General features: G+C 41.7%; 1 protein-coding gene across 1 annotated transcript in view; it reads left to right on the top strand.

Annotated features, from left to right (window-relative positions):
• DENND1A (DENN domain containing 1A) overlaps positions 1-18,100 on the top strand; it is a 489,835-nt gene that overhangs the window by 257,131 nt on the left and 214,604 nt on the right. Inside the window, 1 exon segment of the mRNA XM_024762246.1 lies at positions 7,061-7,161. Within this exon segment, the coding sequence (XP_024618014.1) occupies positions 7,061-7,161 (101 nt within the window).

Below are 18,100 nucleotides of genomic sequence, written 5' to 3'. Positions count from 1 at the left end.
GAAGGTTTCTTAGTTTCTTTTTCACATGTGGATGCCTGACAGATAGGTTCTCATGATTCTATGTTCAGTTATGCTTGCTTTCTTTTAAAAAATGAGATTCTTTATTAAAGCAATATATAAATTAGCTAAACATAAATTATGATCTTAGAAATATTTTCAAAGAAATGTAAATATCCACTTATACTAGACTTGGGGATGAAAATAGATTTCTTCTTGAGTGCCAGCTTGGATCCACTGCCAATGGTTGCACTTTCAGAGGGATCCGCAGGCCATGTCCTCACTCCACAGTCAGAGTATCTGTCATAGGCACAGAATGGAGAAGTAGCTGTCCATGTATTTAAATGAATTGTTATCAATCCCAATGTAATTTTACCTTTTTCTTTTTCATCTTAAAAAAAAAAAGTCTGCAGCTTCCTCATGTATGGTGCTATAGGTTTATTTACACTGTAGTTTACTATACCACAGTATCTGCCTCTGCTTTGGTAGCTAAAGCTTTTCTCTGGCAGTTTTATTTGCTTTGATGTTTTGAAGTGTCAGATCTTGGCACAAAACTTGTTACCCTTGTTAATAACTTACTCTGATTACTCTAGTTAGTAGGTAGCTTTAAGAAAAAAGAAGAGAAGGCGGAAAGAGAAGTGATTGAGTAGGCAGGTGATTGCCTGGAAAAGCTTCCTTCTTGCCTGGATGACCTTTCTCTTAGTGTAGGGCACTCGACTGACTCCATGTTGCTGTGTTGGTTTTTGTGGGAATTTTTTCCTTCCCTTTCCCCAGAGAATAGTGGAGAAGCAAGAGGTATGATGAGTTCCACCCAACTGAATGAAAAACTACTTGAAGATAGATTGCCCTTCCCACCCTACAAAAAATAAATACAGAAAGCATTACATTTCAACTTCTAAAAAAAGCAGGACATTCCTTCTTTCTACTCACATGTCCGGCATCTGTCTAGAAGAGCTGAAGGCCTTTGATTTCTGAGGCTTTCTAATTTCTCTTTCTGCTAAAGCATCTTTGGTAGTTTCTTAAAAAGCCAACACTTCCCTCACTAACTATAGTAAACACAATTTTAACCATTTATAATTAAAGGTTTTTCTCATACTCTTCAAAGGGTTGAGTACATTAACTTTCAGAGTCCCTGAAGGTTTTACTTAAAACTTTTTGCTGATCTTATAGTGGGTTTTACATGTACGAATAAATAAAAATCAAAACACTGTTTGAATCACTTGTCTGAATCATGGCACCATTTATTTCCTTATGACTACAAGGGTGGTTTATGATTAAATAGAAGAATCTAGTTCTCAAACTGAGAAAGCTAACAACTTCTCTAAGACACATATGGTTTTCTACAATTGTTCTACATAGGATTATTTTTTGTTGAAATGGGTAGATTGAAAAGTGACCCGTCTTTAAGGTTAATAATGTGGTACTCTTTCTATATTCTTTGTTTTATCAGTTTCCTGATGTTTATTTTCAGAGGAGAAATCCAAATGGCTCTAACCCTGTGATGAAGCAGGTGTCAGTTTAATCTTTTAACATTCTGAGTTCTTGGATGTGAATAGTGACTCTGACCTCTGATTTTTTCTTTTTTTTCCTCTTTCAACTTTTGGAACCTGGAATCTCATACCTCTTCGGAATTTACAGCTTCTAGTTGTGATCTGTTAAGCAATTGCGATTTGTTAAATGTCTGATAATCTTGTCTACCATTCCTCATGATGTTAGGCTGGAGGCATTCTAGCATTCCCCAAACATTTACTCGGCACCTGCTTTGTGTCAAGCATAGTTAGAGATAAGGAGAGAATCAAATGTGGTCTCTGTCCTTGTGGAGCTCACATCTTTAGTCTCATGCCCTTGGTCTCCTGAGATTATCTACCTCTGAGATCCTTAGAGTGTCAGGGACCAAGCATGGAGGAAGGCTGTGCTCTCCACAGTCAGGTGATGGAGATGGGGTGGCTGAACAGTGGTGGTTCCTGGATAGCACATGAATTTCAGGTGCGCCCCTGTGACTGCAGAGATGAGAAAGCAAGACCAACTTTGAGACTGAGTCTGTTGTACTTACGCTTAGTCAAGTATGGCTGAGGAAGGGAGCTGGGGCAGGGGAGGAGAATTCTTTATGTCAAAGGATGGCAATTGCTGTAGATCAAAGTTGTCAAAGCTGGAAGGGGGGACAGGGATCATGTAGTCCAGTCTCTTGTTTTCCATATTGAGACCCAAGAGAGGAAGTGACCTGCTCAGATCAAAAAGAGATTTAGGGCTTCCCTGGTGGCTCAGTGGTTGAGAGTCCGCCTGCCGAAGCAGGGGACACGGGTTCGTGCCCCGGTCAGGGAAGATCCCACGTGCCATGGAGCGGCTGGGCCCATGAGCCATGGCCGCTGAGCCTGCGCGTCCGGAGCCTGTGCTCCGCAATGGGAGAGGCCACAACAGTGAGAGACCCACATACCGCAAAAAAAAAAAAAAAAGAGATTTAGTGGAAGCTCCATGAAAGTATGTGAAAAGGAACATGACAGAAAGCCAGACTTTCCAGTAGGTGCGCCCACATTGGAATCTAAACCTTTTAACACTCGTTACCTCATTGTCTAGAATTTCCTATGGATTAAAGATACTATACCACCTTACTTAAATGTAACTAATCCTCAGGAAGTGATCAGCTCTGTGTTTGTTTTAAAATGATTATTTTCTGTTAATTGGCATTTTGCTTTAGATATTTGGTCATCTAACAGCAAGGCAAATTCTACATAATTTTCTACATAATTTGGCCATGCCAACAGGGACAATATTTCACCTAGCTCAGAATCCTGGGCATAATGTATTGGCACAGCATAGGCACTCAACACAGTAGTTAACTTATGCATTGTGGAGATGGCCATTATAGTCTGATAGACCTGGATATGAGTCCCAGTTCTGTCACTTACTAGCTGTGTGGCCTTGGGCAAGTTATTTCACCTCTGAAACTGTTTCCTTATCTGTGAAATGTGGTGTTGAGTGTATATGTGCGTACACACACACACACACACACACACACACACACACACACACACACACACACGCCTAACTCTAAAATAGTACTTTGCAAGATCCTAACCCCCAGCGTGGTGCGTGGCACATGCTCTGTTGAAATTCCTTTTTTTTTTTTTTCTTTTCCCATGTTAATTGCAGAGTTACTCTGAGGAATCAGCTGAATTGGTATGTAAGATTGTGACAGTCTGGGCATTATCCCTAAGTAATACCTCAAACTGAAAAAAAAAATGTGTCTTTGTGATTTTTCAAACCCTATCATTGATGGCTCTCCATTCATGTCCTACCTCCACTGCCTTCTCCTTTCTCTCCCTTTGCCTCAGAGGAAACTATGGAGCCATATAGAAAGTTCCAAAATCAGACTGACCTTATGTACCTTTAATTGAGGACAGAATTTGCGAAAAGTGAGTCCAAAAACCCACCAGTGGTTTACTTTACAATTTGTGTCCTGGCTAGACTGGCTGTTGGCTGTGTAATTTGTCTAGTTTTGTCTGGAGTCTTAGACTATTCAGCTGCTTCAGGGCAAAATCTTTGGGGTGTCATTAAATGGGATTGATAATTGGCTTCTGATGAATATTCATTGTGACTAATGACTTTGGGCAAATTTTACACATACTATCTTTCTATTCTCCCACTGAGTGAGATTTTGATAGGATCATTTTCCTCAACTTGCACTTCAGTTAAATATTCACAATACTCCTTTGTTGACTACAATCCAAATTGTATACTTTCATTACTTTTAAATTTTGTATTCTGTAAGGAATGAGCATAGGCCTTTAGGAGCCTTCTTTTTTCTTAATGGGGTTGGTTTTAGAGTTTTGTTGTGTTTTTTTTAAGTAAGTGGCTAATGATAATTTATGGGATGTATGTTATTTCTGATTAAGCATAGGTATGTCATAACACTTTTCTGTGGTCCACTTAGCCACTATTTCCAAGAAATGATGCACGTTGTTTGTGCTATTTAGTATTTTGGAAAAGAGCCAAACAACTCCTTGTTTGTTTTCTTAATCAAATGGGTAAAAGCATTTTACTCCAATTGCAGAGCTTTGGCTCTCAGAAACCCCACAATGGAAATGATGATCAGTCATCTTAAAAGTTTGATTTTTATGAGGGATAAGTAATTTTAAAACCTTGTCATTTAGCTTGCTAGGGTTTTTTTTTGAGGCTAAGGAGACATGAAAAGAACATTGTCTGAAGATAAGATCTCTGCCACTGTGTCGCTTGAAATAGGATTTTGACTCAAACCAATTTAAGCTAAAAAGAGGCAGGTATTCAAGTTCTCTCTCAACCAGGAACATTCTATTGAATGACTTTTTCAAAGAGAATCACCAATGAATACATGTGATGATGATACCTTACATTTGTATGGCACCATATAGATTTTTAAGTGCTTTTATTTATTTATTTATTGTGTTGTAGAGTTACAGAGTAGGCATATTATTGAATAAATGGATGGATGAATCCGTTGACTTGATTTTCCAGAAGTGGCATATTTGTATTTCTAAGCTTGCTGTTATCGTTTTGGAATTTGAGTCATATATATATATACCCTACTCTGTGAGACTCAATGAAAATGTTGGTCCAGTACTATGAAAAGCCAAGCCACTGACTATCTTTATATTGTGAATATATTCTAAGTGTGAATTGTTTTTTATTTACTCAAGAAACATTGCATTATCTAGCACATATACATACATGCATATGTATATATATATTGTGCCACTGAGCAAAAGAGAGACAGGGTCTTTCTGTACTTTACAGTGAGAGGACAAACATAGAGTCATAGTCCCATTAATAATGGGGGCACATGCCCAGTGGAGCCATGCAAGGCTTTGCAGAGGAAGGTAGTGCACAGAGACCCGGGGCAGGAGGAGTTTGCTAGGGGCACAGATCTGGGCCAGTGGGAATACAGAAGGGAGGAAAAGGAGTACATAACTACTCCGAAATCTGCAAATGATTTATTCCAAGGATAAACTTGGAGGAAGTAGTAGAGATTGTGGCTGGAGATGCTTCTCTACAGGTAGACAGGGAACTGGTGAAGACATGAAGACATGCCTGTTCCAGGTGTGCCCCCAAGTACATTTCCGAGCAGGATGTTACATGACTGGACCTGCACTTTAGTAAGAGTACTTTGGCAGTTGGTTAATGGATGGGGAGGAAGAGCTGGGGCCAAAGGCCAGGGTAACCCTCCAGCCTGACTTGAGGGTGGAGTTGGAGTAAAGTTGGTTCATTTTCCATTCACTCAATACCAGCAAAGATTTTTTATCTCTTCTAAGCCCAAAGAGATTAGTCATGTATACTATGACAGACAGCCTCCGTTATGTTGTTACCTACCGAAATGAGTTGAGAAAAATGTATTAAACCTACAAGCCTTGGCAGAGTCACTGGGAACTGCTCTTGCGAGCTTGTTGGATAAGCTCCTGTTCATGGCATGTACCTGATTTAAAGAACAGGGTCTGGAGGGAAAAGGAGGGGGAAATTTAGGCCCTGGATTTAATACACAGCTCTCACAACTGTGAACCGTCAGCAGAATATCCAGTTTAAAGCTGTTCATGTTACACTAACCTCTGGGATTCTTTTAACTGGGCCTTGGCGCGTCACTCTTTTGCCACGTAAATGTCCTTCTGTCAGCAAAGGCCAGTTAACAGCTTCCAAAAGAAGCAAAGTCCTCAGGGGAACAGGCTTCCCAGAAACCAAAGAAACATTAAAGAAAAAAGGCAGAAAGAAACATTTGCTGTTGACTTTTGTCACTTCATAGTCCTATCTCCAAAGGTGTTGGTTTTTTTCCTTCTTTCACTATATTGAATTTTGTAGCAATTTTATTCCATTGTATCTTTGTTTCCTAATTTTTCTGTTATATAAAATACTGATTGTATGAGGTGTCTAGCTCTTAAGAAAATAAAGAAATATGAAATAGGGACAAGTCAAAAGAGGAGGGAGTGGAAGGATTAGTCAGTAAACAGTGCTGGAGCACTTGATTAACTAAATGGAAAAAATAAATTCTCACCTCAGTCCTTAAACCTAAATTAATTCCAGCTGGATTAAAGAGTTAAATGCTGAGGAAAAATTTGGAGGACTTTCTTAGTATAAAAGCAGTGGACACCATCAAGAAGGAAAATATTTGCCCATGTAATTATTTAAGCCTTCTCTTTAGCCAAAAATTCAAAGAAAATTAAATAAGGATAAATTATTTTCAAAAACATTACAAAGGATTACTATGCTTTGCATATCCAGTATTTGCTTTTAAATCAATTAAAAAATGCTAGTTCTCATTAGAAAAAGTGGACTAAGAATATGAACAGACCATTTACTTAAGAAATATAGTTTAGAACATATAACAAGATGTTCAGCTTCAGTCATGATCAGAGAAATAAAAATAAAATGAAGATAGGTACAGTGAGGTGCAGGGAGGCCAGCATTCCAGTACATGGATGGGGGGGTAGAAGGAGCCTCAGTCCTTCTCTATTTATTATACTAATACAATTATTATATTTATTAAGTGCCTTAAAATATTTATAACCTTTGTCTTTAAATTCTGCATCTAGGAACCATATATAAAAATTATTGACCTGATCCGATTATATGAATTAATGATGGAAGAGTGGTTAAATATAGTATGGGAAATTCATTGAGTGGCATGAAAACATGTTTTCTAAGAATGTTTAAAGATATGGGGAAAATGCTGGCAAATAATGTTAACTTAAGGGCAAATCAACACTGTCTTTACAGTAATCCTGATTTTTATTAGAAAAATCCATATGCATGTAATACCCCAAAATGTTAAATTATTTTCAGATGGTGAAGACTTTCCTTTTATCCCTTTCTCCATTTTCTAGATTTTTCTACCGTCATTGTGAATTAGCTTCATAATCATGAAAAAAATACATTTTTTGGAAAAGGAAGCTCTTATTAAATTTGAATTAGGGTCATTGAGTTAACTTATAATTTTAAATATATTGATAAGTATGTATTTAGTTTTATTGCTGAACTCAAATGACAGTGTCTCCTGACTTTAATTGTTTAGCTCTGAATCTCTAATTTGTTTCCGTTGCAGTTGACTGCCTGCATCCATGGGTCTGCTGCGATGCTCTACCCCATGTTCTGGCAGCACGTGTACATCCCCGTCCTGCCTCCACATCTGCTGGACTACTGCTGGTAAGGCCACTGCTTACCCTGTCCTCTGCTTTTCCTTCTCCAGAGAATGACCAGGCAAGTTAGGTCTATAACTTGTAAGGCAGTTGGTGACTCTAAATTAAAAATACTAACTTCAAAGTGATCTGAATTTTAGATCACCTGATTGCATGGCCTCTTTGTTTCCAAACAGCTTTTCATATATGTCATGGCATTCTTAAGAGTTCAAGTGGATAGATAATACCTTCTGCATTCCTCAGTGTAGGGAAACCAAGGAGTTGTGTGATTCTTTTTTTCCCTAAGACACATTGGAAACTGGTGTCAAGAACAATTGAGATCCCCAAGGTCTTCAAGTTTCAGCCGTGCCGTGGCATGTTTTGTAAGACTTGCCCTCAGCTGTGCTTTGAGAGCACAAACCAGCCTTCAAAACTCTCTGAAGTCTTTTGAGGGGAATTTCACTATTCAGTGAAATGTGTTTTAGTGGAAGGAGAGAGGGGAGGAGGGAGGGAGGGAGGCTGACTTGCTTTAGAGTCAGCTAACCACTTGGGCAAGTCACTTGGCTAAAAGCTTTGTTTTCTCATCTGCAAAATAAAGTTGTTCTATACATAATTATGTGAAGATGAAATGAAATAACGTGAAAGGATACCATGTAGAAAAGCTGTCTCGTAGTAGATGCTCAGTAAATGTTTCTGCAGAATCATCATCTTCATCACTATCTGTCTCCAATAGATTAACAAAAAAGACTGTGTGATCTAATGTCCTTATAAATAATTTCTTTCCCCAGTGTATTATGATTAAAGACGTTATCTCCGTACAGCTCAAGTCAGCAGAAGTTGATAAGGGAGCAATACACATGTATAGAAAAGGCTCTGCACTGTCTGCCAGAAATTGAGAGCTTCAGGAGAAAGGGCCCCATTTGAGGGGTCACAGCCCTGTTACTTAAGAACAGATGATTCAGGACATTTACCATTGGTTCAGAGAGATTGAGTCCAGGTCAGGCATAATTTTTGCCAGGATCTCTAGCCCGTTTTGCAGTCCTTTCAGTGAAAAGGTTCACCCAGGTAGCCAAATTATCCTGGGAATTTAAAGGTATTCAAGAGTCCTTCTCATGTTATGTGTTGGGCTCATCCTCATCCCAAGAAGCCATGGGTTCAGCAAAGTTGTAGCTCAGGGCCGTGAAGTGAAGATCAGCGGCCCTCTCTAGTGCATAGCACTAAGTGAATTGGCTCATTTCTCTCTTTAGTGTGTATCTTTCTTATCAAGGTGGTTCTCTTTATCCATGCCTTTCTCCTACCTCTCATGAGATTAAAGGCCAATTTCTCTGTATAGATTTGTTGCTTCTTTTGAGCTTCTGAACCAACTCTATTGGTTTTTTCTGCTGTCACGTATCTCAAAGGAAAGGACCGTGTTCTCTATCCAGTTCTCTGTTTGAATGAAAGATTGGGGGGCTGGGCAGAGGTAGACACAGCCGCCAGAGAGGAGGAAAGAGGCAAGGGGAGAGAAAGAACAAGCATACCCAGGGAAGGTGGAAGGGAGATAGAAAGAAGAGGTGGGAAAGGGGACATATGTCCCCTAAGACAGACTCACACAGTGACACCCAGTCCCCTTAAGCACAGAGGATCTGCTGACACAGTGCCCCAGCCCTGACATACAGCACCCTTCACAGGCACCACCACCCCCCCGCCTCCACAATACATGGCCCCATACTTACACACACAGACAGAGGTCCCTTCCCTACAGACATGTGCCTCAGGGTTCCCCACACACCTCACCCCAGACATGTGCTCTACAGGGAAACCTTAGAGTTCTCCCTGGAAGAGACTCACCTGTGTGTCTTGATGCTTCAGGTAGGAACACCCAGGGGCTTTTGTGTGCAGGGATTGGTGGAGCTGAGAAAGTCATTGGAGTCCCTCTGCCTCCCTAATGGTACAGCTTTCACTTTCCATTATTTGGAAGGTTTCAGTTGCCAAATTGTTAGCTAGTTGAAAACCAGCAGCTTAGAGCCCCAGAACTATGGAGAAGAAAATGCTCTGTCAGTAACATCAGTGATAACAATAGTTGCCACTGCTGAATCTCTCCTTTGGCCCCCACTCGTTGGACCATCTCCTTACATCTGTGATCTCATTTAATTTTTCCAGCAACCCTGTAAGGCAGGTATTATTAGTTCCATTTCATAGGTCAGTAAACCAAGGCCCCTAGAGGCTTAATAACTTACCCTAAAATAGATGTTATATATGTATGATTCCATTTTTACAAAAACAAACAAAAATTATGTGTATATATGACACAAAAATTAGATACACACACACACATACATACATACATACATATAGAGAGGCAGAAATCTGAAAGGAAATACACCAAAATGTTAACAGTGGTTTGTGTTGGGGAGGAGGAGAGGAATTCCACATGATCTTTATTTTCCATGCTTTCAAATATTTCTATCGACACGATGAAAAAGTATAGATTTTTTATAATTGAAAAGTTTCATTTAAGAAAAAATCAGTGTTTATTCTGGCCAGTTGTTCTTTCCAGCTGCCATCTCGGGTCGCAGCCCTCCTTTCTTGTTTGCTTAGAGGATTTATTAGCTGTTTCACTCTTTCCCGTGAAAGCTGACCCAAGATCCTCTTTTCAACTTCCTCTCAAACTCTAACCCTTTCAAGAACTGTCACCAGCCTGACCGAGAGCAACGGTGCTGACAGCTCTAACCGAGAAGGGGAGACTTGGCAAGGACGGCTGCGAAGCCCTTGTCACCCCAAACTTTCACTCCAGAAACTCAGAGTTAAGGCTGGTAATTTTTGGAGCCTGAGTGGGGTTTGTGATTAGGCTCCATATTGGCAGTTTCTGTTTGTGTGATAGCAGTCTCTCTCCTGATCTCTTGTTTTCATGAAAGGACTTTTTGACATCTGACATAAGGATGATTACAGGCCTGTGGAGATTGGTATCTGTTTATTAACTGCAAGATGTAGGAATGATGAAATAAAAGACCCCAAGAGAAAAAACAGATCCTCTGTTCAAGGCTTGATTTGATCACCTTCAGCCTACTACCACTGCTTTGGTCAGAAACTACAAATGTCATGAAATTTGAGTCAATGCTAATAACTTTATTCTGTTGTGCTCGGTGACTTTCACCACCGTTGAGTTTAATCTTTGGTGGTAAGAGCCAGCAGGGATAACTAGCATTTTAAATAATGTGCTAGGAGCCTGAAACATGTAGATTTGAAGGAGGTTTGTTCCTCTGCAGATGATTTAAATGTTAAGTACGTCCCCACGCAGGGGATACACGAAATGGAATCTGAAAACTATTATCTCCTGTAGAAATGAACTCTCAATTTACTCACTGCACAGGAAGGGCAGATTCTAGTCATTTTCACTGCCAGCAGGTGCCCTTTCTATGCATAATAGACTTCGCAAGTGTAATTAACACATGAAGACCACTGCTGCCAGTTTTTCTTCAGGTACATGGTGCTAGGAGTTTTCAGGACAACAGTGTAGGTCGTAAGAGCTTTTTACATTGCAATTGAAGATGAGGTGTTCATTGACTTTTGGACAAAGACATGCTAAATGGGGCTGAGCCTAGACCCTACTATTGGTATCGTAGGTCGTGGTCCTTGGACCCAGAGACCCCGAGAGCTGTAATGCGGCCTTTGGTAGAACAGAAGTCAGTGTAGCAAAGCTCTGGGATGCAGTGAATAAATAGAAAGTATGATGCTGAAACCCTGCAATTATGTGGAAGACTAATTGCACATTCACAAATACAACAACCAATTATTTAAGTTAACTTTAATTAGAGCTATAATCACAGATTTTAACTATCTGAATAAATCCATTAAATACAAATAGTCTGCCCTAAATATTTCCCAAATTAATTTTTTTTCATGTTCCTTCCCATTTTTGGAGAGGGTGGTCAAGAAAGTGCCTGGGCTTTGTATTCAGACACACCGAAGTTCAAATCTGTTTCTTCTCTTACTAGCTGTGTAACCATTAAAAGTCTGTTTTACCTCTCTGATCTGCCATTTCGTTTTCTGTGAAATGGGTTCGCTTTACCTACTTTGAAGAGTGGCTTTAGGAATTAGAGATACTGATCATCAAGTGGCACATAGGGGCCATTTAATAAATGGTGGTTGCTCTTACTATGGTTATTATAAACATGGGGCATGGATTTTGGTTTCCAGAAGGTCTAACTCACATCAAACGTTCTTCTTGCTTCTGCTGCCTTGTGAACTCAAGGGAAAACTTTATAATTCATCTTCTCTTTTTACCCATCAGATTGTTTTTATTTTGATTTTTTTTTTATTTAACTTGGGTTATTGTATGGTTGTTTTCATTTGCAGCTGTGGCATAAGAATGAAAAGAAAAGAAACAAAAGCAGATGGCAGAGAAAACGAAAGGAGTAAGACATTTCCAGCCCTTATGAATATTTAAAAACATGTGCTGCTGGTTCCTTTCTACTTAGATCTGTGCCGTTCTCTTGATTTTGAAAGTGAAAATGAGAATGTTCCCTACCTTGGCTGATGGCAGCCCTGACCTTGGCCAGTGTTGGAAGAGCTTTCCCATTTCTGGGACAAAAGGATTAACTTGCTGATGAAAATCAGTGTTCCCTTTCATAATAATAATCACCATCTATCGAGTACAGCGTGCAAGTCAAGCTCTTTATAAACATGATTGCAAATCTTTAAAATCAAACTGTAAGGTAAATACTAGCTCCATTGTATAGGTTAGAAAATTGAAGCTCAGAGGGGTTTAGTGACTTACCCACCATGACACAACTAAGAAATGGTAGAGCCTCTGCTTGAAATCCAAGGCCATCTCATGTTAAAGTGTTCCTTAGTAATATCCTTTAAAGAGTTATGGAATAAGTTGTACCTATCACCAAGATTTTGTGAAAAAAATCCTTTACATAGGCTTTTTGATGACTTGCTAATAATTGCGGACTTACGTTATCATTCATTATTCATTCGTTCAACAAATATTTATAGAGCACTTAATATGTACCAGGCACTATGCTGTGCTATGCTAATTAAATGTTGCTAATAAAAGGTCCCAGTAGAAGCCATATGGTATTTCCCATGTAAATACTTTTTTCTCCCTGCTCCTTCAGAAGTAGTCCTAAATGAGGACCACAAATCAGTTCCCAAATTGAATTGTACATTTGGGTTATTCTGGACACCTGTTAACATATTTTCAAGTATGTGATAAAATATTTCCAAAGCAGATCAGGACAGGTTCATATTTTACCCCAAAAAAGGCAGCCAGGCCAAGAGCCAAGTTAGTAGCGAACTCCTGATGTTCTCTGAGGGCATGGTTGAACCGAAAAGTTAAATCAAGTGTGTACAATTAAGGTTTGGATTTTGTATTCGACTTTGTAAAACACCTCATATTTTCTGACATTTCTAGGTGCCTCTGGAGTCCATTCTTCCACCCAGAGTGGAAGATTCTCTGTAAGACGTACTAGTTCTAGCCTCTTTATCTGTGCTGTATGTGGCGTTCTGAATCAACCCCCACAGGCTGCATCATGTATTCCACCTAGGATTTTTAGCAAACAGTCTTAATATGCCTTTTCACAGGGTGCGTAGTCCATGTGGGTGATGGGGCATCAGTCCAGACACAGCTGTGAAGTGACAGCTGGATGATCAGAGCTGGGTCCATTCTAATCTCTGTCTTCACTGATGCCATGAAATTTTGCGCAGGGAATAGATTGATGCTAAAGTAAGTAGGATTGTTGATATTCTTGGTGGCAGTGATAGAAATCAACAAAGTGTGGTGTGGTAGAAACAGGAAAACCCGGCTTCGGTTCTGGCTTCCCCATTTACTAGTTTTGAGGTCTCTGAACACCCCTGAGCCTGTTTTCTCTTCTGTTGAATGTGAATAGTAATAAGCTACTGATAAAAAGCAGGTGTTCCATAAATAGTAGGTACTATTTTTGTTATTACTGACTATGTGTATGTATTTGTAGTCAATATATATTAACGTGTATGTGTTTGTATATGTGTATATATAAAAATAAACCAACAATCCAATTCAAGTTCACAAGACCCAGGTAGGGTGGAAGTGGATTAGGTAGACAGGTATGACCGAAATTCTTTTCTATTTATCAAACTCTGGGCTGTGCAAGTTTTGTTCAAGATTGAATTCTAACACATAAGTAAAAACTGTGTCGTTTCCATTTTGCAGCAAGTATTTATGAGTGCCTTTTATGTCCCTGGCATTGGACATAGGGAAATAGGAACTTATAGATGGTTCTGGATCTGAGGAAGCACTGCTTCACAAAAGAACTCAGGTGTCCAGGCAAGAGTTGGGAGGTTTTTTTTTTTTTTTAAGCTAAGAGGCATCAAGGGGCCATGATAGGTCCATTGCTCTGGGGGTACAACCACTGCAACAGGAACTCATCTGGGAAGGCAGGAGGGGATAAGGACCAGGATTTCAGTTTGAAACAGAAGGAGGAGGTAAGGTGGGTCTGTGCTGGGCCTGATGGTTAGAAAGTGCACAATGTGTGCTGGTTGAACAAAGTGAAATTATAGATTCCTGGGTAAATCCCTTAGTAAGATTTGGCTGAACTTGATCTTGAGATTTGAGCAGAGAGGGTAAGGAGTAGAAAATAATTCGGGCTTGGAAGTCAAAGCTCTGGGTCCAAATCCTGGCTCTGGTCCTACTGAATTTATGTCTTTGGGTGAATCACACAGTCTCTCTTTCCTCATCCACAGAATATAGGTAAAAATATAGTTCTCCGTAAAGAGCCTGGCATCAAGTAGGCACCTAAAAGGAAGTTGTTAGGTGATGACAGTCACTGAGCCCTATATTGAGATGCACCTTCATTTTCTTCAGCAGCACCTAAAACTGAAAATGCCAGGAGCCTTTGGAGGAAGCTTTGGACAATTTCTGAGTAAACTGTCTCTCTGGTGGAAAAATGGGAGAGAGAAGAGATGGCTCTTTGCATTATCTACGCTGTGGATTCTGTAGGAATCTATATCTATACTATATAGGTTCTATAGGAAAACTGCCTTTTCAAGTTCTCCATTTGATTTTTAAAGATTGAAATGTAGGGCTTCCCTGGTGGCGCAGTGGTTGAGAGTCCGCCTGCCGATGCAGGGGACACGGGTTCGTGCCCCGGTCTGGGAAGATCCCACATGCCGTGGAGCGGCTGGGCCCGTGAGCCATGGCCGCTGAGCCTGCGTGTCTGGAGCCTGTGCTCCACAACGGGAGAGGCCACAACAGTGAGAGGCCCACGTACCGGGAAAAAAAAAAAACTGAAATGTAATTCATATACCATAAAATTCATCCTTTTAAAAGTGTACATTTCAGTGGTTTTTAGTGTATTCACAAGGTTGTGCAGCCATCACCACTAATTCCAGATCCATTAGGTTTTTAATACCTAATTTTTATCGTTGTTAGTAAAGTAATCCACCCTTATTAGTTAAAATAATACTTTTTAACCTTTCAGAAGTATATATAGCAAAAAGCAAATGTTCTATAAAAATGAGTAGTCTGTGTAGATGGTTGGCATCAGACCCTTAATCTGATCCCTCCAAGGTGCCCCTGCTGGCACAGATGCTAGGAGTACAGTGTGTGACGATGCTCATTCGGCCTCAGCGTTGACATTCCTGTGAGGGTGCTGAGGCTTGCAGGGTTAGAGAAGACATAGTGTCCCTTTACCATGGAAGTGACCCTTCCGCAGTCGGGGATGGTGGTTGTTGGCTTGCCCACCCACCCTTCCGGGTGCTCTCCTGACTGCAGCCCGCCGCCCCATGGTCCTTCACATCCTTTGCCGCAGCATCTACATCTGAGTGTCTGGACCCACCCTGCCAGTCCCACCCTGCCAGTCCCCTTTCTGCTGCCTGATGTGGTAAGGGGCAGCAGCCTGCCTCCCTTGCCCCAGTTTCTGCCTGGCCTCCATGGGACATAGCTGGCTCTTATCTGTTCTTGTATGACCAAGCCTTGGCCTGGTTTTCCATTTCTTGTGATACATCCTGTATGTAATTCCTCACTCCTCCCTGACCTGGAGCCTGCCTTGAATCCAACACTTAGAAAACTCTGGAACTTCTAAGAGATAGTGTAGTGGTCTCTGCAGCAAAGACATTCTACACATGTTCATGGTCACCAGTAGAGCGGGAGCCACAGACCATGTAATGTCATCCTCAGAGAAGCTTCAGCTGTGGAGGAGATTACCTTGCGGCAGGGATTTGCGGTCGTGTCGCTACCTCTCCCACAGTGAGAATCCATGAAGCACCAGCGTAGTGCTAGGCTCAGGGTTATCTCTCAACAAATGTGGGTTTGTCTTCCCTGTGAATATTTGAAAGAATGAGAGACTAGGCTAAGAAGGTAATTGGACGCTGCGCACCTTGGCATGTGACGTATCTTAGTCCTGGAAAAACAAGAAGAGATTTTTTTCCCCCTTGTTACCACTTGGGTTTTCAACGTTTACACTCTTTTGGGGGGTTACTTTCTCTTGGTTTATTTATCCATAAACCTCTTTTTCTCTTCTTATTTCTTCTGTACATCATTCTTTCCTGGATTTCTACGAGGGTCTCATGGGTTGCTGGTGGCTCAAACCTGAGACTTCCTTTTGCGACCTGGCTCTGGCTGTTAACGGTTCTCACTGAACTCTCTGGGGCGATAGAGAGCCCTGTCTCCTGACCTTTCCTCTGTGATTAACTTCTCCTGCTGCAGTGGTCTTAGCCATGGAGCCCTTCCTGATGTTTTCCAAGTCTGTCTCCTTCCGGTGGACTGAGGAGGCATAAAAGGGCGGACTACTCTAGGCTTTGATGTTGACCTCTCTGGGTTTTCATCCAGGCGTTATCTTTATAACTTTTGTGTTTGTTTCGGTTGGGTTTGGTGGCTTGGAGCGCTTTCCCAACCCCCAAGGTTACCCCAGGAAGCCACAGGGCCACACTTAGGAGGGCATCGTCCCCCACTCCCCACTTTCACCCTCAGCTCAGATACACACGTGTCTCGCATTAGCAGGCCATTTCCAGTGACCAGCGCGCCCAGCTCCTCCACTGCTGTGAGCCCCATGCTCTGGCTGCCGAAACCACGGATGGAAATGAGGCAGTCTGTGCCGCCTCTCCTTATCTGGGGTTGCTCCTGTCCTCATACGTAGGGATCCTCCTCCTCTGCTATTGCTCATAAATCAGGGAGGGCCGGTTGGAAACCAGGCAAGAAGTTAAATACTTTTTCCTCTAAGAAAACCTCGATTAACTAATGGCATTCGCACCCCTTCTACCTTTCAAGTCATATTTTCTGCCTCTCACCAGCTGTGACCTTTGTCAAGTCACTTAACCTCTTGGAGCCATGGGTTCCTCTGTGAATTACGGAGATCAGCCTTTCAAGATTGCTGTGGGAACGAGATGAGGTCATCTTAGGTCCGCCCCACAGCACTTTGTAAGTCTCCTCACGGCAGCCTACACACATACAAGAATATGCTTATTGGCTGTCTGCTATTAATTGTTAAGCTCCAAATAGGTAGGGATCAGAACTATTTTTTTCTCTCCTCTATCCTCAGCCCAAGGTGGTGCCCAACATATAGTAATATTTACTGACTGACTGACCAGCACACGGAAAACACTGAGCACATAGTAAATGCACCATAAGTTGTTCGTTTTCTCTCTTTCCCCTCCCCGCTTGCCTTTTTAAAATGGAAGCTCCTGAGAGACTAGTTTATTTTTCTCTATGGACACCGTGAATCACATTACAACCCTGTTTCCCTCTTTGGGTTGGCAGCTGGAGGACTCAGAGCCAAACCTGTGGCCGCCCCAGCAGGTGTGCAGCACCTCATGGCACACATAGAAGTGCTCACTCACTCCGGCTTATGCTTTTTCCCTTTGCCCCTATTTTTTTTTTCCTATTTTTGCTGCTGTATTGAACATATTTCTATAAACTGCCGTAAATTCTATTTAGAACAAGAAAGGGTGTCAATTCATTTAAGCTAGTTGGCAAATGTAGTTCTATTCTGGCTACAAAATGTCCACTTGCTATTTTATTTTTCAGCTGTAATTATCAAATACCCATTTTTTTTTAAGTGTAACATAACGGTTAAAAAAAAGTTATTGTAAAGCAACAGTAGTATAAGAGACTCTTGAAGTAGGAGGATATGGGCTGGAATCACCATTAACTGTGACCATGGGCAAATTTCTGAGAATCCCTTTTTTAATCTATAAAATGGATGGTATAAATTGTATTATTTGAGGATTAAATGAGATAAGGGCTCCCACACAGCCCTTGGTATTTGGTGAGCAATCGGCACATACCCGCCTCTTTATTCTCCTGCTCTGCACACAGCCCCGCCATGGACTCTAGGGAATCAGAAACAAAGTTTGGTTCTCCTGTGACTGACAGTCTGGAATAACCATACAAATTAGCGTGTGCTTTATGCCAAATGGGCAACCCAGACAAAAGCCTCTGAATAGGGAGGTGTTAGCAAGCCCGGCGTGATCTGAGAAGTGGTGCTTGGCGGACAGCACAGGTTCAGTAGGACTTAGAGGAGGCGGGGACTGGGGCCCACGGGGACACTCGTGGCTCAGCTCAGAGGCAAGTTGGGGTTCCTGTGGTGAGGGGCTGGCCGGAGTCTCGGACAGAACGTGGAGGGGCCCGGGACTTGGCACAGCCGCTGGCGGGTCCCCAGGGAGCAGGTTAGAGCAAACCTCCGAACCTCCTTCCACTTTTCTTCCACAGCCGGGCACGTGCTGGGCTCCTGGGAAGCAGTGAGCTTGCTCTCTCTCAGTGTGACAGACTTGGGTTCTAGCCTCAGGGCTGCTGTGTGACCTCAGTGAGTTGTTTAGCTTCCCAGCCCTCGTTTCCTCATCTGTATGGGGGGCGGTGCTGGTACCTACCTCATACCGTTGTCCTGAGGGTCCAGTGAGAAAGTGCCTGTCAAGCCCTTAGCCTAGTGCTGGCTATGGCAAGTGCACCATGAACGGCACTGGCTCTTCCTGGCTCCCTGTGCGACACTGGCCATCGCATTAGCCTG

Source organism: Neophocaena asiaeorientalis, unplaced genomic scaffold (genome assembly GCF_003031525.2).
Source record: "Neophocaena asiaeorientalis asiaeorientalis breed wild unplaced genomic scaffold, Neophocaena_asiaeorientalis_V1.1 scaffold78, whole genome shotgun sequence".
NCBI lineage: Eukaryota > Metazoa > Chordata > Mammalia > Artiodactyla > Phocoenidae > Neophocaena > Neophocaena asiaeorientalis.
Note: the sequence above shows the minus strand (reverse complement) of the source record. Positions and strands in the feature narration are given on the sequence as shown.